The 19815-nt window shown below is 42.5% G+C and overlaps 1 protein-coding gene across 8 annotated transcripts in view; it reads right to left on the bottom strand.

Moving 5' to 3' along the window:
• FHIT (fragile histidine triad diadenosine triphosphatase) overlaps positions 1–19815 on the bottom strand; it is a 1380201-nt gene that overhangs the window by 9021 nt on the left and 1351365 nt on the right. For all 8 annotated transcript variants that reach the window (XM_040628600.1, XM_040628602.1, XM_040628603.1 and 5 more), the window contains one exon: positions 15558–15667. In XM_040628600.1, the coding sequence (XP_040484534.1) occupies positions 15566–15667 (102 nt within the window). In that variant the 3' untranslated portion in view covers positions 15558–15565. The remainder of the gene's footprint in view (positions 1–15557; positions 15668–19815) is intronic.

The raw sequence follows: 19815 nt of genomic DNA, 5'->3' as shown, positions 1-19815 counted from the left end.
TTGACCTAAAGATATCTGCTGGCGGGAAGAGAATCCTCAGTTGGGTTTTTTTAAGGCTTTAATTATTACATGAGCTATCATTTTACGCACTGACTCACACACTTTGAAAAATCCTTTAAATACGCATTAAAATTGATTGGCTAATCCTAGACCGTGGGGTGGCTCCTGGAGGGCATGTAATTGTGTGTGGGCATGGGGGGTTAGACACAATTGACACAGAGTCAACTACTTTATGGTGGGATAAGGTAGAGAAATCAGTTTGGTCACAGGTGCTATTGACGTTGTACCGCCCACTCGCAAGAACTGAGTCACGTGCTTGCCTGTTCTCCTATCAGTCTTGTTGCTTGACCAGCAGTTCCTCCAGGGCGGGGATATACTTCACCTAGTGTGCCTCAATGTTTGGCTCAAAACGGGATCCCTATAAATAGTTGGCGATTGAGTCCTAGACCCTCAAGGTTAAGAGGGTCCTCTAGGAAGCAAGCAGTCTGTGCCCCTGTTGTAGCCAGAACTCTTGATGACAAATAAGGAAAGCTCGGTTCAAATGAGCCTCTGAAGAAAAGTGACATCCTTATTGACCATTTAACTGTGAAGGGTGGGATGGATGTAGGAATTCATCTCCCCTCTTTATCTTTTTGTCTCCCTTTGCTCTGGGGCTTCTCCTGCATTAGACTTCTCCAAACGGTGATGAGGATGCCTGTCAATAGTCTCCAATACACGTCACCCCTCAAGGCCTTCTCTCTTTATGTCCATACACCGAATGGTGGAGAAGAACTCTAATAAGCTGGGGGGGGGGAGGGGTGTCATGCCCAGACTGTGGCTTGTGAATGAGATTGGCAGTCCCAAATTCAAATGTCTGCTACAGGGGCACCTGGGTGGCTCAGTCAGTGAAGGGTGTGCTTTTGGCTCAGGTCATGATCTCGGGGTCCTGGGATTGAGCCCTGCATGGGGTTCCCTGCTCAGAGGCGAGCCTGCTTCTCCCTCTCCCTCTGACCTCCCCCTGCTTGTGGTGTTCTTTCTCTCTCTCTCTCTCAAATAAATAAGTCTTTAAAAAAAAAAAATGTCTGCTACATCCCATCCTCTTTTCTGCTTGAATCTCTCAACAAGCTTTTCGGTGTTTTGAAACCCAAGAGTTAATTTTAGACTCTTGGTGAAAAACCCCTATCTTTAGAGGAAAAGGTCTTGAATGGAGCCATTGGGAGTCCTCATTGATCCCAAGAATGCAACATCTAATGCATTATGGTCCAAGGTTGATTAGCTTTGATTCACTCCTACTTATTGAATGCAGTTTTAGCTTTTAGGAAAATATTCAGTCTGTAACTATGGCTGCATAGAGAAACAGGGGACAGGTACTGTCTCTTTAGCAGTGTTGTGACAAGTGGATAAAGTGACCAAAGCCCCTAGCACAGAAATTACCAAATTCTGGCTCCTTTTCTGAAATTAGTGAAGAAGCAAGAGTAAGTGGTGTCTTAAGCCTCAGCTTCATTGTATAATTCTTATTGTCAATTAGCTAGAGTTTCAGCAGGAGAGGATGTCTCTAAACAGAAACCCACCAATTTTGGTGTGAAATAAGTGTGGGCTCCCAAGTCAGACTGCTGGCACTTGAACCCTGGCTCTCCACATTACCCTGAGAGTCCTTGGGCAAGTCCCATAGTGGCTGTAAGCCTCACTTTTCACATCTGAAAATCAGGACAGTACCCCAGGGTTGCTGTGGGATCTGACATAAAGCCTATAAAGCACTTGGTGTGCCTTGTCTGTAATAAGTGCTCCGTGAGTGCAATCGTTCAGAATCATTAATAATAAAGTATCCCCTCTGTGGTGATCTCCATTACTTAGTTCCTAAAATAATGATCTTGTTGATCAGTGTGGCCTCTTGAAGTCAGGGAGGATGGCCAAAAGGAAGAGAACGGACTCTCTGATGTAAGAGCAGGGTGTCTGTAAAGATTACATGCAACAATTATTCTTTTTTGTTTAAGCCTAATATGGAATAATTGAATATCCAGCCAGCAATTAGTACGTTAAAGTCAATCTCTTCCTTTTCTTTTGTCCTTAATTTAAAAATTTTTATTTATCAGATTTATTTTTAGTCCTTTTTAGGGTGAAATATAACACAGACAGACGAGTGCAGAAGATATATATACACACATATGTGCTATACACACAAACACATACACATGCATATATACCCACACGGCTTAGAGAATTAGTACAAAACAAACACGTATCTTGCCACCGGCCATGGTGAGGAGTAGAACGTTGCCTCTACCCTCTCATCCTACATCTCCCTTTTCAATAACCGCCCCTTTCTTGCATCCCCCAAAAGGTAAACACTGGTCTGATTTTAGGGTGATTACTTCTTTGCTTTCCCTTATAATTTTACCCTCTAAGTGTATCTCTAAACACTGTAATTTAGGTTTGCCTGTTTTTGAACTTTACATGAATGCAATCGCACAGTGTGTGCTCTTTTGTGTTTCTGTTCTTCCACACTCTTGCAAACATTTGATATCATTGGTCTTGCCAACTTTTGACTATCGTGGTGGGTATATAGTGATAGTTCATTGTGTTTTAAGTTTATATCTCCCTGATGACTAAAGATCGTTGGCCATTGTGATGGCCTGTTTCCAAAGTGCCTGTTTAAATCTTTTTGTATTTTCTACTGGGCTGTTGACTTTTTCGTAATGATTTGTAAGTTTTTTTTTTTTCCTTTAAAAAAATTTCTGGGTACTGGTCCTTTGTTGGTTACGTATGTGGCAAATATCTTCCCCCCACTCTCTGTCTTGCCTTTCGTCTCTCTTAATGGTGTCTTTTGATAATAAGATAATACGAATGTCTTAACTTATATGTAGTCCAATTTATCAATCTTACTTTTATAGTAATGCCTTTTGTGTCCTATTTAAAAAGTCTTTCCTGATAGCAGGATCATGAAGATATTCTCCTATATTATCTTCTAAATGCTGTATGGTTTTACACTTCACATTTTGAATTCTAACCCACCTGGAATTGACTTTTGCATAAGGTGTGAGGTAGGGTGTAGTTTCATTGGTTTTCTACATGGATATCCAGTTTCCCAGAGCCTTTTATTGGAAAGATGTTGTTTTTCCCACAGCTCTGTGACTTCATTTTGATCACGAAACAAGTATCCATGTATGCTTGGCTCTAGGCTTTGTATTTTGGTCCATTGTCTACTTTTCCTTGTACTGATACCATGTTCTCTTAACCTTTGTAGCCTTGTAATAGGTTGATATCCTGTAGAGTAAACCCTCCTATACGTTTGTCTAGTTTTTTAATAGTCTCTGGCTACATTTCCATATACATAAGAACTAATTTGTAAATTTTTTGCCACCACCACCAAAAAAAAAAAAAAAAATCCTATGGTAATTTTGATTTGAGTTACATCAAATGTATAGGTCAATTTGAGGAGAGTGGAGTCTTTATGAAATTGAGTCATTCATCTCTCTATTTAATTCCTCTTTAATGTCTCTCACTACTACTTTATAGTTTTTTGTCTAGAAGCTTACATAGCTTTGATTATTCCTAGGCATTTGACTTCTGATGTTAACATAGGTATCCCCTGCTTTTTGAAACTTTACCTCCACCACTTCACTTTTACAAAAGACCTACATTAGTACCTGTTTTTGCTAACAGAAAGAAATCCGAATTGGATTTTTGCTTTTATGAAAAAGGAAAAAAAAAAAAAAAGCAAAAATAGCATTCAGCGTGCGTTTTGCAGTGAGCGCAGCCCTGCCGAGCTCCTTCCCTGGCAGCTCTACTCAGCATCCGGCCGCCAGAGCCATGACCCGTGTCTGTGAGCATCTGTGTTTTATCTCCATTTATTTTGTGCGTCCATTAGCAAGATGTAGCCTGAAGTAAAGCCTAAAAGAGGTTATTTTTGGGTCTGGAAATGCTCAAAAAATTTTTCCATATAAGTTAATGGTAATTGCTGCTTTGCTTTACACCATTTCGGCTTAGAAAAGGTTTCAAAGAATGCTCTACGTTGAGAGAGCGGCAGGGAAATCTGCATCAGCTAACTTCAGTTTTCTTTTTCGTTTTCTTACTGTGTGGCTGTTATGTCCTAAATGATGTGTCCCTTCAAAGTCCATAAGTCGAAGCCGTAAACTTCAATGTGATAGTACTAGGAGGCAGGGCCTTTGAAAGGTAATTAGGGTTAGGTGAGGTCATGAGGGTGGAGGGGGCCCCCATGACGGGATAATGTCCCTGTAAAGGAAGAGTGTGAGACGAGAACTCGCCGCTCTCTCTCCTCCATGTGAGGACACAGTGACAAGGCAGCCATCTACAAGACAGGAAGAGGATTCTCACCAGAACCTGACTATGTTGGCACCTTGATCTTGGACTTCTAGCCTCCAGAACTGTGAGAAGGAAATTTCTGTTGGTTAAGCCACCCAGTCTATGGTACTTTGACATGGCAGCCCGTGCTAAGAGAGTGGCTAACAGAGAAATAAAAAGCTTACGTATATTGATCTTCTACTCAGAGGCCTTGCTAAGTTTACTCATTAATTCTAATTGTTTCCCAGCAGATTGTTTTGTGCTTTCTGTATACATCATGCTGTCTACAAATAATGACACTTGTATTCCTTCGTTTCTAATCCTTCTACTTTTTTTTTCTCCTTCTTGCCTTACTGTACTAGCTAGGGCCTTGAGTAATAGGGCCGTGAAATAGCAGGACTAAGAGTACATATTGGCATCTCATTTACAATCTCAGATAAATAGTGTTGGACGTTTCATCTTTAAGTACAAATTCCCTTGTAGTTTCAGTGTCCTGCAACTTTTATATTTATTAAGTCAGATGTTGAATTTGATCAATATATTTTTCCACATCTACTGAGATGATCCTATCATCTGTCTTTTATTAGTCTAGTGAAAGATAATGCTTGATAGTCTAACGTGAAACCACATTGCATTGGTCATAATGTATCCCCTTTTCATAGATTGTGCATTCACACACATACACACACGATCTGTCCACTTATCTGATAAGATTTTAGGACTTCGGTATCTGTATTTCCACATGCAATGAGTCTACAGAGTTCCGTTCTGTCATGTTCTTGTCAGGTTTGTATGCAAGAAAGCAACTCATACAATAAATGGAGAAGTGGAATTTCTCTTTTTCAATTTTCTGGCAGAATTTGTTCTATCAGTCATATAGATGATAACGATCTTATTCAGATTCTTGTTCCTTTCTTAATTGCATGGTAGAATGCCGCAGGAAAGTTCTCTGGGACTGATGTTATTGTTGTGAGAAGGGGTTTAATTGAGGTTTGAATTCTTTAATAGTTATCCAATTATTTTTATTTATTTATGTTTTTTACTTTGTGTCAGTTTAGGTAAAATGTATTTTTTCTAGAAACTTCACAAATTTCACCCCAATCCTCAAATATTTTGGTCTAAAATTATTCATTATATGCTCTTTTCCTTTTGAATGACTGCAATATTCAGATAGACGTGTAGCATATTACTGTCAGCTTTTATGTTCTTCCAATAAATGCATAGAAGTCATAACTACAAGTTAAGTTACTCTCTAAACACAAGTTTAGTTGCAGCCACAAGTTTTAGTTTTCTTCAGTTCAAAATTGTTTCTAATTTCTATTGATTGCTTTTTCTTTAGAATTCCTTTTGGATGAGTCTACTAGTGATGAATTCTCTCAGCCTTGTCAGAAAATGTGTTTGTTTCACTTTCATTCTCAAAGAATAGGTAAACTGGGTATGGAAATATACGGTGACAGTCATTTTTTTTCAGTTCTTTAAAGATGTCACTCCGTGGGGCACCTGGTTGATGCAATCGGTTAAGCGTCTGACTTTTTTTTTTTTTTTAAAGATTTTATTTATTTATTTAATGGATAGAGACAGCCAGCGAGAGAGGGAACACAAGCAGGGGGAGTGGGAGAGGAAGAAGCAGGCTCATAGCGGAGGAGCCTGATGTGGGGCTTAAGCGTCTGACTCTTGGTTTTGGCTCAGGTCCTGATCTCAGTGTCATGGAATAGAGCCCTAAGTCTGCTTGGGACTCTGTCCCTCTCCCTCTGCTCCTCCCCCCCCCCCCCACGCTCACACACACACTCTCTCTCTCTTTCAAACAAACACATAAATAAGATGTCATTCCATGGTCTTGTGATTTTCTGGGTTTTTGTTGTTGTTGTTGCCTTTGGTCTCTTGGTCTATTACTCCTTTATTTGTGAGGTTTCCCCACCCCCATCCCCACTATTAAACCTGAGACTCACTCTTTGCCTTTCTGCAGTTGTACCATGATGCACTCAGGTCTGGATGCTACACTCCCTGCTCTGGAGGTGGTGTGTTCTTAAATTCTGGATTGGTGGCTTTTGCCAGTTTTGAAAAATTCACAGCCATTATCTCTTTAAATATAGATTCCACTGGAACTGTTTCGGAACTGTGAATAAATATCTCTTAGGCTCTCTTATACGTTTTCCAACTTCTCATGCTTTTCCCTACTTTTCTTTCATCTCTTTCTAAAGTACATTCTGAATATTTTCATATGGCTCATCTTTAAGGGTTTAGTAACTCTCCTTTTGCTGCTCAATTCATTCCTTGGGTTATTATTGCATTTTTCTGCTCTAGAATCTCTGTTTTGTTCTTTTTCACACCATCTCATTTTCTTATAGATTCCAGCTCTCTGCTGATTTTTAAAAATCTTTTCTACCTAGGAATAAGTTAAAGATAGTTATTTTAATGACTATGTCTTATCATTCCAATTTTAGGTATCCTGTGGTTCTAATTTTATTTGTATTAACTTGTCTCTGCATATGTTATGGGGTATATGTATGCCCACATTCATGTCTTGGGTACGTGAAGAAAATAATTTGTAGAAATATTTTAAGATCTTGGGTGGTATTATTTTTTTCTAGGGATGATTTTTCCCCCCTTTGGTTCTGCCAGGCACCTAATATGACTAGCAATTTGGGATCTTACATTTCCAAGACTGAAACTTTCTCAATTGCCCAGATGACTTGAAATTGGGCTGTAGCTGGAACAAGGCAGGCTTACATCTGGGTCATTCTTTCTCTAAGGATATCACTTTCCCAGATTTTTTCACTCCTCCTTAGGTATGGAGATTTAGAAAGTGCTCTACCATTGGAAACCCAGCTTTCATTGTTTTAGCCCCATCTGCCTCTTCAAGACACAGATGCCCTCAGTAGAGAAGCAGCCACAAAAGCTGGCCTCGTCTCTCTGGATTTCTGGCTGTTCTTGGATCTTGACGTTGTAATCCCTTGCTGCCTTGTTACCTTTAACAGATGTTTGTGTATATTCTGTAAAATTTTTCCTAGTTGAACACAGCGGGATATTTAATTCAAATTATTTGGTCTGTTAGTAATAGAAGCAGAAGTTATTCTTTTTCTTTTCTCTTTTGGTGGTCTGAAAATATCCTGCCCTACAGGTTTTATTCTTTAATTTATTCTTTAATTTATTCTTAGTTTATCATCTTTAAAATATAATGGAAATCATAGGGAAAATAATGAATATACGTATTGGCATAACTAATGGACACTCACAGTCTCCATTGCTCACCATTCATGATAAATTGGAGGTAGTAGAACATACTGAAATGTCTTTTGTATCCTCAGAGAAGTATTAAATCTAGAAGGATCACAATTTAGAGCTGTTTTTGCTAGTGTATTTCCTAGCTGTTACTTTGTATTATTCTCATAAAAACCCTAGGATATAATTAAATTGCTTTCCACCATAGTAATTCAGATAAAGGAAGAGTGAGGCACAAAAGAGTGACGTGTCCAAGCCCACAGAGTAAGTTTAGTGGCAATGTTGATAGGGAGCCAGCCTAAATTATTTAAGACACTTCCACTGAGAGTAAAAAACAAAATGGCAGACAATCCAGACATTATTCTTAGGAGACTGAAAATGATTTTTAATTTTTTGATTTGGTGGTGAATATGCCTAGTGCTTAGGATAAGTGATTAAAAATATTTTTTTTTCTTTTTTGGTGGGGGAGGGTGGGGACACAATTTTTACAGAACCATAATGTTCACTTTATCAGTCCTTTCTTTTCAAAGCACATTCTAGAAAGTTCTGTGTAAAGCTCCAGACAGTCATTTTCTTTAGAAGAGGCATTATCTGCCACCTGACTTTCTCTTGATTCCAGGTTATTTACATGAGGCTCTAGTAGGGGAAACAAGGTTTGCCTTGTGATAGGGTTGCAAAGTGGTAATAGTGATCCAAAATAGGTCAGTGCATTGGGGTCTGGGGAGGAGCTGGTCACAAAAAAGTGAAGATGAATTCCCAAGATGCCTTCCCAGCACTCTCTTTCCCTGTCTCTGCATGGCTCCTATCCTCTCCAAAGATCATGGTCTACCTCATGTATCCTTCAAGGAGGGAAGAGGAAGAAGAGGGGGCACATTTTACGTAGACTTGGTCTGGAGACCTAATTTTACTAACACTACTGAGACAGTGGCCCCAGTGGGATATTTTAATTCTCTAAATGTTCCTTCCTTAGTTTCTCTCCCCTCTTTCCTCCACTTTTTTGGAATTTACTTTAATAAAGAAGACAGTTTCCATTGCTCACCACTCATGATAAATTAGAAGGAATAGGCCATACTGCAGTGTCTTTTGGATCACCAGAAAAACATTAACCCCAAAAGGAGTACAATGTAGAACTCCTTTTTTAGTGTGTCCTGATTGGTTGAGCACCTAACTTGATTGATGCCCCTGGAATGTCAAAATAATGGAGGACTTCTTATGTAAGAGGCGACTTAGGGACATGTTAGGCATAGAATGGAGTGAATTGTATAAATGTTATTACAAAATGATAGGTCAAAGATTACTAATATGAATTTTATACCTTCCTTCATATTAACCACCCATGACCCGTAGGAGAGTCTTCTTCCCATCTTCCTTTCTGGCAGAGACAAAGACAAAATGAGAAAGGTAGAAGGAGAACAGCGCACAGAGTGAAGAGAAGCAAGCAGAGAGGGGGAAATAGTCTTGGGAGTGGGGAAAGTTTTCGGATAGTTTCTGCAGGACTGTGCAGATTGATGTGTGACACAATATCCGTTTCTGGAGAGGGGATGAGGATGATGATGATAGGCTTCTTTCCCTCATCATCTTGCAAGATGCAACTAAAAGTTATTCTTGGCCTTTGGATTACACTTTTCTGAAAAGAACTCTGTGCTGAAGTTTCATGTCATTCAAAGATTCATAAGGATTAACCTTAACCATGGGACACTAGTCATTTTTACTAACTTGAACTAACTCTCAGTAGAATTCTGTAGATGCTTTAGTCATCAATGACCTGTGGAAATCTTTCTTTTGCCTGAACTATTGGGCATATGTAGAGAAAGCTGGATCTTGGTAAAATACTTGAAAAATAATCAAACTAAAACCCATTTTGAAACCATGGGGGTGGACCGTCTCCGGATTTTTATAAAGGGACGTTTTTCAAGTATAACTAGATGGTCATCCTTTTGGGTTGTGGTAAGATAAATCATTTAATAGGACATTAGATTTGATTATTTCTAAAGCTGCTATAATTCTGTGGTTTCTTGTTCCCAATTTAGATCACAGGGACTTGATTTATTAATATATTATTAATCCAAAAACAGAGTCTTTAATTCCTTGCTGTGGAAATCTGGTTCTGTAAAGGTAGTCTGCACAGAATAAAAGGAGAATAAAATACAGCACAGTGCCGTAGAAACACAAACTGCAGAGGAAGGGAAAAGCAAACTGAAGTCTCTTTTCTAGCTGTGTTTAAAATGATGGATTTTTTTTTTTTTAAAGAGCTTTGAATATACTAAAGTGTCATTAGCCTTAAAGAATCTTCTCTTGTACTTCTACACTAAGGAAAAATTTTTATTGTATCAATTCGGCAATGAGTGTTGGCAAACACTTTCCTTGGTATTGATGATACCTCCCCATGGGGATTGCCTGGGGGGTTTAGGATTGATCTGGCCAAGGAGCTGAAGTTAAAACCCTCCCCTCCCCCGAGAAAACATCCGAATACTATCATCTGCTCCTTTGGCCTTTCTCATCAGAGGCTGCTGTGCTGAGAGCAGATGCTCTCTTGTGAAGGAGAATTTTTGCAAGCCAGTGGGGTATGTTTTAAGAGATACAATTCAGTGACCAGAACATGTGCTAGATAAGCAAAGCTGTCCTTTCTAGTCTACCTCGACTGTCCATGATGGGGATACAAGTGTGGTCCAGTGGCTGGAATTACGGTGACTTTTCAAAAATGCCAGTGTCAAAAGTTTGCCTCGACAGTATCTCTGGAACTACTACTAATGCTGTTTTGGGCTGACTCAGTTGCTTTGAAATTGCATGGCTCTGTTATGAGTAAATGAGAGGCAACCAATTATCTATAAAATAATGGCATGCACAGAGGAGAGTTTGATGAATTACGAATGAGCTCTGCTGACACAACAGGGTGTGGAAACCTGCCCTGCTCCGACTTTCTATCTGAGTTAAGGGCGATGCTTGCATGCTTTACAAACAACTTGGCCCGCTCCTCTCTAACATGGGGTGGGAGTGGGGACAGAGATATCGTAAAACCTTCCCTCACTAGGACACACGTCATTGCTTTAAAATGAAATAGGAAACTCAACATGGGTGTGTGAAGGCAGCAAACCCAAGTGTTAAACACCTGCATGAAGAATTACTGCGCTCCAGGAGAGACACACACATAAGGGGTACCGATGCTGTCTCCCCTGAAGGGATTCAGAACAGAGACGAAAAGAGCCATCGCAGAGCCGCGTCCCAGAACTCGGCCCAGAGTGCGGAGAGCCAAGGCATAGAGTCACCGAAACAGAAGGCAGATGTTGAATTCCTGGAACCACAGGATTTCCCCCTCATCAGGGATCTGTCAGGTGGAGGAAGCTTCATTCAGCAACCCTTGGACTGTTGGCTCTGCCTGGGCCTGGTGAAGGCAATGCCTATTTTTCACTGTTGCTTAAGAAACAAACTGCAGTTCGAAGTCATTTTCTACTAGAGAAAGGCTACAGAGAGTAGTCAGAGCACCAGAACATCCTGCCGGGAAGATAGAGAGCATTCTATACAACGAAGCGGGTGTTGATGCCCTGATGGCTTCAAGAGGCTGAGAAAACAGTTCCTAGATGGGGGATGTTTATCTCTGTGGTCTTAAGGCAGTCTTACGTGAGGATTAATGTGGGTTTATACAGAAAGAAGATACAGAACAGGGGTTTCTACTTACTGAGAGGTTGCTAGCTATTTCCATACTGAACATTCAGCAGAGAGCAGGGTTTTCCTCCATTACGGACGGTTTCCCATATCGCGCATTTCTGAGTATAGGTTTCCACATTCTTTAACACACTGGTTTTTAAGGTAGACGAATAGCAAACACGGTATCAAGGCCATGCCCTAGGACTTGGTCTCCCAGGAGAAGCAGTGATTTCAAACAGATCCAATCAACCTAGAGACTGAGCATGCCGGCAGGGGCGGGGGCGGGGGGGCAGTGGGGCATAATGTGGGGCTGCCTGCCTAGTGTCCTCCAGCCAGGTACAAGAGACTGGCCCCTTATTCCTAGGGAAGCTAACTCTGGTTCCCTCCAGATGCCTTATCTTCTCCACAGTCCTGGTCAGAGGCACAGGGAGCACTGGCTTAGGGGGTAGCAACAGGCTTGGAGTCAGCTTGCTCTGGGTTTGAATTCTCACCTCCATTGCTGTTTTCCAAAGACGGGAATCATTTGTTTAAGATAGTTTTAGATGATCTGCATTGAATCTCGCTTAACGTACTCTCTTTTAATCCTTTTAAATAGGTCACATAGTCTCAGTTTGGTGCTGGAATCGAATGCCTCTATAACGATGGCTAGACTCTGTTTTTAACAAAGAGAGAATGAACCTCAGTCCCAACAGCTACAGGGAAGCAAGTATGCCAACCTGGAATTCATCAGCATTGTTTTTCTATCCTCTTCATTTGTGTGCTTAACTTCTAATTACAAGTAATACTCCTTTTTCATTGAGGTTAAGATATAAAGTTTAAAAGTGACTCAGATAACTAATGAGCACACAATCCCCTGGTGAGACACAAATATGAACAAAAGCCTGAGGAAATGGGACTGAGAGCGATTTGGGAAACGCCGTACTCGCCCAAGGTCCTATTATTTAGGCACGTGGTCATGTGGTGGGGTAAAGAGGGGCGGCAGCCGAGGGCGGCATTGGCTCGGTCCGGAACAACCTACAAGCAGGCAAAGTTCGTTGGTGCAAGTTTAGCCCCGTTTGGGGTCCCGCTGCCCGGCTGCGGTGTGGCTGGGGAGGCAGACGCCGGAGCAGGTGGCATTAACAAAGGCTGGCCAGGAAGTCCAGCAGCGAAGAGAGAGGCAAGTGCTTCACGGGGGACTCAGGCGGGCAAGCAGAGCAGGTGGAGAGGCTAAGGAGAACATCTGGAGGACACAAGGGGAGTTGGGATGGAGTGGCAGTGCTGGCTGGACAATCAAGCTCTTTTAGCAAAGGTGGGCTGTACAGACACTAAGAGAATGGTCTTTGGAGTTTGGGCTCTCTCTCAGCTCTGTCACTTGCAACTGTTTACCTCGGAATAACGCTTACCATCCCCGAGTCCCGGTTTTCTCATGCTCTGCAAGAGGGGATCAGGGAACTTACGTCTTCTACATTCGGGACTGCTGGCTGTCGTTACGGATTCCAGGGCTGCAGCCTAGCGTCTCTGCCCGGTGCGTGTTGTGCATGTGAGCGACAGCAGCGCCCCGACCCTGGCGCGAAGACTGACTTGCTGCTGAGGGTATCATGGGGAGACCCCGGAGAGGCCGAGTTTATCTGAAGTTCAGATAAACAATGAATAATTCTTCAGGTCTAGGTATATTCACATATTATATGACAGCCCTCTTTATTTATTTGTGAGAGAGCGAGCGAGCATGAGTGGGGTGAGGGGTAGAGGGAGAAGCAGACTCCCCACTGAGCAGGGAGCCCAGCATGGGACTCAGTCCCAGGACCCTGGGATCATGACCTGAGCCAAAGGCAGATGCTTAACCAACTGAGCCACCCAGGTGTCCCATGACAGCCCTATTTATTTGACGAAATTTTAGAAGTACTGTGAACCCCTTAACATTGTATAAACATTCGGTGTGGAGATACATTTTGAAAAGGAAGGAGAAGGATGTTAAAGAACCAGGTGGACCAACTTCATGATCAGGTTTCCAGCAAAGAATGTTCCCTTTCCCCTTTGTTTCCAAAGGGGAGTATATATAGTCCCTTTAACGATTTATTTATTTATTTATTTTTTAAAGAGGGGGTGGGGGAGGGGCAGAGGGAGAGGGACAGAGAGCCCCAAGCGGACTCCGAGCTAAGCACAGAGCCCGACACAGGGCTCGATCTCACAACCCCGAGATCAGGACCTGAGCCGAAACCAAGGGTCGGACACTTAACTGACTGTACCACCCAGGCGCCCCTATAGTCTCTTTATGCTACAGGAGGTGAGGATGCTCTTGGTGAAATCCTAGAACGCTGCTTAAGTCCCTAGCCTCCAAGGTACTAGCTGCACCATTTGGCAACACACATCATCCCTCCTTGTCTCCATTCCCACATCTGACCGCTGAGAACACGGAAGGTGATTTGTTTGGTCTGTAACCAAAGACCTGTAAAGACGGATCTTAATGTTAATTAATTTAAAAACCCACAGGTACTGTGGCGGTAGTTTGTGCAGCAAGTTAGGATGACCTTCTTTCTGGCAAGATTTACCAGGCAGGTTGATTCCCCCGAAGGCAGGAGATATTAGGCCTCAGGGCAGGACAGAAGCAAAAACTGACAAAGCAAAGCATACAGGAAACTTGGGTACTAAGTTTAAATCCTCTTAAAACATCTAGAAAATGCAGTCTACCGCTGAGCCCTACAATTCGGCAAGCCTCAGGAAAAGCCTAGAGCTTTCTCGCCTCTATCTGAAAGTTCCCACTACTTAAGAAACCCGGGCCTGGGAGAGCCTAGTGAGTTGAGTCTGAAGAACAGTGACTCCATTTGAATGGGATGTCCCAAAATGACACACTGGCTTTCGTAAGAGGACTAGAAAGAGGTCTGCAGCTATGCCTGTGGCTCTGGGTTCTGAGGCAGACTAGCTTGATCTAGAGCAGGGAAGGAGGAAGAAATGAACAGTGGAAAAGGTTCAGAATAAAGGCTCAAAGACAGCTTCTGCTAGCACTACACTGTATCCCTTGGGGCAGCTGGACACAGAGCTGACAAACCAATGACATCCTCCAATTTCATTCTCCAACCAAATAAGCATCCTAGAATGCCAGTGCCTGAACACTATGACCTACTTGAACAATAATGGGGGAAAGGTAGCTGGTACTGGGTCTTTAAGTAATTAAGATACCTTAAAAAGGAGGGTGGGGAAGAGAATGCCCAAGAAATGTACATATATTAAAAACTAACTAAAAGAGACTTCTATTTCAAAGTGAAAACAGAATACAATGAATGTGTTTTCTACCTAAAAATCATGATCACTAAGTGGTGGATACAATTTTATATAATTCAATTGCTACTAATATTCACTAATTATGTTTTTAATTTGTGTCTGATCTATTTTAGCAGCTTATAATATAAACACAAGACCGCATGAAGCAGCCTATTCCAAACAGGAAAAAGAAACTATTCAGGGGAGAGGTCCATGGAAGGAGGTTTATTAACAGGGCTGACAGATAAAATGCAGGATACAGGATATTTTTTAGTCTAAGGATGCCCCAATATCTCATGGCACCCCCATTTATTAGTACTTTTCAGAAGATCCATGAGCCCCTGGACATTGTATAAAAATTTGGTGTATTTATGCATTTTGAAGGAGATTGGCTATAGCTTTCTACCAGAATCTTAAATCTGTGATCTCCCAACAGTTAAACATTCACTAATGCAAAGAAAGAATTCTATCATGTCTGACCTTTCCCTATGGCCTTGAGTTTCCCAGCAGCCAAAACTAAAGGGAAACACAAAACCAGAGGTGTCTGGATGGCTCAGTCAGTTGAGCGTCTGGCTCTTGATTTCAGCTCAGGTCATGATCTCAGGGCTGTGAGATGGAGCCCTGCGTCAGGCTCAGTTGTGGAGTCTGCTTGAGATTCTCTCTCTCCCTCTCCCCTCCTCTCTAAAATAAATAAGTAAATAAATCTTAAAATTAAAAAAAAAAAAAGGCCATTTACAAAATAGCAGCTGAGGAGAAAGAGACCCAAGTGGAAGAAAGGCTGATCTGGTCAGGAGGTCGTGAGCTGGCTCACAGCACCTCGCAGCCTATGTGGCAATCTGAGACTTGAGCTCTTGAAGGGTTTTGGCTTTTTAAATGATCAAGTTTGCACTGCAGACTATCTTGGGCTGCTTGGTGAGGTTGGGTTGGAGAAGGGCAGGTTGGTGACGTGAGGTGGGCCGGAAGGAAGCCAACAGGCAGGAGTGTCCTGTGGAAGGTGGTGTGGAGGCAGAGGAAACCCAGAGGTAGGAATCTGTGCCTCGAGGGTCAGGGTTTTCTCTACTCTGGCTTTCATGTCTGAACCCCCTGCACGTCTGCATCCCCATCCTGGGCAGGGAGCCTCCTTCTGGGGCCCCATGGAAGGTGTGGGTGACGATGAAGTGCCTGGTGTTTACCTGCACAGTCACTGAAAGTAGGCCCGTAGGGTTGCGGCTTCTGCTGCCATTTCCTCCTCGGACCTCCACAAGGCTGGGGTGTCCTCCTCCGCTTTGTCATGTCTCTGGAGCTTTGGAGAAGACAATGGAATAAGCTCATTAATGGGTCCTGGGGATCTCTGAATAAGTGTTGTGGGCTGAACACAAGTTGCAAATCAGAGGTCTTTTCATTGCATCGGTTTCCCAGATTCGAAAAGGGGAGGTGTCACGTAAGAATCCACATTTCCAGCTTTTTTAATAAAACAACCAGATTAGGCTTCGCTGTGGCCCATTCCATGCCTTGTCTTGTCAGCAGAGGCTGTGAGTGGGGGTCACAGACTGGGGAGCATCCTCCCATTTTCCACAATCCCCCCTACTCTCTTACCTTAGGCTCGGCCAGCATCATTCATTTATTTTACTCATCAGACACTGAAGGCACGGAGGTGGCCACCTACCCATGACCATTCCCCCAGGCTGGCCTGCAGTACCTATTCGTCTGTCTGGCTTAGTCTCTCTTACATGAGCTCTGAGCCATTTTTTTCAGTGAACCAAAATAGCCCAAGCAAATCTGTGATAATAATACAAAAGCCGTGAGTACTGAGTGAGAAATCAGAGCATACCCACTGAAAGAGGCTTAAGAAGGCAAATAGTCAAAAAATTAACAATTGATCTAAGTCAACTGAATCATTTTAAAATACTCTTCAAATGCCCACATTTATTTTTAAAAACATCTTGTATATGTCTCAGACTTACAGAGAGAGTAAGTAAAATTTCAATGCTATCAGAGGATGTTCTCAGAACTTTTCATTAGAAGAGCCCAATTTTCCCCCTTAATCTCCTATTGCAATTCAGTTTTATTAACAAGATTTGTTATTCCTGTGTGGGGCTTTATCCATTGTAAAATGCTACAGGTATAAATTCATAAGATCAGCAGCGTAGCATTTTGTAAGTCATTTGAAGAGATCGAGGTAAATGATTTAACAGCACCGAAGATGGCTGATATTTATGATACGAACGGGTAGCTTCTTTGATGTGTATCATTTCATTTAATCTGCACCGTAATCTAGACACAAGGCAGGCATACTTCGCTCCATCTTACCAAGGAGGAAATTGAGATCCGAAGAAGTTCCTTTGCTTGTCAAACATCACCCAGCTAGGCAGTGGCAGAGTTGTTCCCATCAATTTTTGCCATTTTCTCTCTCCTAGAGGAACCGCCAGGTCACCACAGAGTGGCCAGCGCTACCTGCCAGGTGCCTTCCCCGCAAAAGGCAGATCCTTTGAAAAGTATCTTGCTGCCTCGGCAAAGAGTCTCTCCACTACTATAGTGGAATTTCCTATCTCAGGCCCAAATCACTGTAAATCTAACCCAGAGACACCCAACCCCCTCCCCCCCCACCCCCAACCGCGTAGGCCCCTTGCAACAGATGGAGAAATCTGTGGTTCAGAGCAAAGTTTGATGCACGAGGCAAAACAGTGAAGGAATGATAGCCTGGCTCTCGGGCTGAGCTGTATTTCCACTTGGGGTGAGTTTGAGTGTAAATGAGGTTCATTAGCATATAACTGGGCCACAAATATGTTGATGAGGGTCATGGATCTTCCGTTCAGAATATGGCTGCCAGCACTCTGGTTTTACATTTTGCCACATAGATTTAATTCTCCTTAGTGGAAGAAAACCACATTAAGAAGTCATTTCCTTTCTTGCGGAGGCAGATATGACGCAATTGCTACAGGCGAGGCAAACGGGATTGCTATTTTTCTACTCGAGAACTAATTTTCATTTTGATACTAGCTTTCGGTCTGTTATAAATCCATCTTGTAACAATTCAATAGGATGACAAAGAATATATACAGCCCGGGAAATACGGCCTTCCCACTTCTGGTGCTGCCATTGAAAAGACACAGAAATCACGCCTTAAGTGGCTTCATCACCACAGATCATACTAGATGAATCCAAATAATTTAGAGCCTGTGAACGTTAATGCCTCCCTGGTTATTAGGCGACCGTCTGTTATTGTCATATGCCTTACAGATGGCAACGTTGTGCCGACACTTCGAAGTTGTTTATGCGGGGTAGGAAATAAATAAAACAAAGACTAATCATATTTGCAAATCTCCGTTGTACATGGTTTTTAAAACTCAGAGGTTTCCCTCCTAAAAGCCCCAGATGGAAGTGTGTCGCTTTCTTTAGAACAGCGGTGCTCAGTGCTGGCTACCCACTGGAATCGCCTGGGGAACTTAAGAAAATGCTGGTGCCTGGGTCTACCCAGCAATTCTGATTTAATTTGCCTGGGGACAGCCTGAGTTTGGGGATTTTTTTTCAAATTTCTCAGCTAAATCTGAGGTGCACTTCCTGTTGGAAAGCACCGTATTTGGGAGAAATGCCTATGTGGATAGCTAGAACTCACATACACAGAGAAATAATACATTTTCCTTTAAGCCCATTGCTTATCGCCCTATCAACAGAGCATCTTTGCAAACCCTGCTCTAGAACGGCTTTTCTTCTATTCTCAAAGGGTGTCTGGGCCACGGGGCTTGTCCCAGCCACACCAGGATGCTGACTTGGTGCCGGAGCCTTTGAATGAATTTTCAGTCTCTGCAGAAATAGGGAGCCTAGGAACGATCCTGGTGAACAAGGTTTGTGTCTCAGAAGAGCCACCCAGGTGACTTGGAAATTAAACATGCTGTAGTTTGGAGTAAATTTCTGCTTCCCTGAGGCAACCCAAGAACCTTGCAGGGTAGCGGAGATAAACTCTAATGACCTCAAATGGTGGGTCATCCAGAAGGTACTACACGCCTTGAGGAAGCTTTAATGGGCAGGGGGGTTCACTTCAGATGAACCCTCCAGATTAATTTAGGCTGCCCACAGGGAAAGGCAGTGGCTACTTATTAATGCACAAGGTATTTATTCTGTCTCTGCCATGTTAAGGGCTGGCCTTGGTGTTAGAACACTGAAACAGACCCCTTTACTGTCCCGAGGGGGCTCCCAGGTAGGGAGAGGAGACACCAAGTGGTTACTTATGAATGAGAGGGTCATTTCCAAATGGGAAGGCTGCTGCTGGGAGGGCATGACCTAGTTTGAAAGGCTTTTGGGAGTCAACTTAGTTTGGTAAAGAAACAGAGTGCTCTTTAAAAAGAGGGGAGAGGGAGTTATCTAAGGAACATCCAGCAACTTCTCTGCAAGAAGATGAGGTTAGGCCCAGACTTTAACAATGAGAGGGGCAAGCTCCTTCACCTCTCTGTGCCTCAGTTTCCCCTTGCTGTAAAAAGCGAGCAGTAGGAGTTGAATAGTGATATGCTTGGCACATGATCGTAGTCACAGCAACAGCAAACACTACATACCACTTACAACTATTATTAGGCTAGATACACTGTCCCCATGACAGTGACCACTGACCGACCCAGAGACGTTATGGGCAGGAGTAAAAGTGCTTTCCTAACTTCATGGTTCCCCAGTGACATGTGTCTTTTGGACCTTAAATATCCTGTAAAAGGATTAAGAGCTACGATCAAAATTCAGGCCCATACTGACGCATCTACTGACAAATTCAAGTCTGAGGAGGAAATCTAGCTCCTTCAGATCTAAAATGACTTACAATAATCCCTAACTCCCAGGGTGGTTGTAAGGAGTGAAAAAGGTATGAATGGAGGCTCCTCAGAGGTCAAGGTCCTAGAGTAAAAGCATGTGGTAATGGTCAAATGTAGTCAAATTACCCTGGGAGCATGGCCGCCAGAGTTAGTATTTTTATTTTTATTCAAAAATACTAAAACAAATGAAAGGAGTGTTCTGTATATCTTATGCAGTATTTAGGACATACTCTTACTGAAAAGTATTATTTGTTTATCTGAAATTCAGACCTAACTGGACTTCTTCCTGTGTTTTATCTGGTAACTCAGTCCAGGAGACTCCTTTGAAAATGACCACAGAAGTACTTGGCTCGCTCTTGGGTTGTTCCCAAACCCGCCTAGCTGTGAATCCTGGAAAAGAAGCAAGCTGTCCAAGGGAAGAAGAAACTCAAGGCTAGCCCTGGGTGCACACTAAGGCTATTGTTGCAAGAAACAAAGAGTAAATCACCACCTCCCTTTATATCTCCTAGCACATTGGTTCTCAGGTGCGCACGTTTTCATATTTTCACATCTCTGAAGTCAAAGTATGTTCCACAATCAGTGGTGTGTCGTAATTCAACTGGCAGTGTTTTTCCTCTGTTAGTGGTACATAAAAGAACAAGCGCTTCTTCCAGGT

This window comes from Ursus maritimus, unplaced genomic scaffold, assembly GCF_017311325.1.
Source record: "Ursus maritimus isolate PB19 unplaced genomic scaffold, ASM1731132v1 scaffold_14, whole genome shotgun sequence".
NCBI classification, from domain to species: domain Eukaryota; kingdom Metazoa; phylum Chordata; class Mammalia; order Carnivora; family Ursidae; genus Ursus; species Ursus maritimus.
This window is presented reverse-complemented; position numbering and strand designations above follow the sequence as displayed.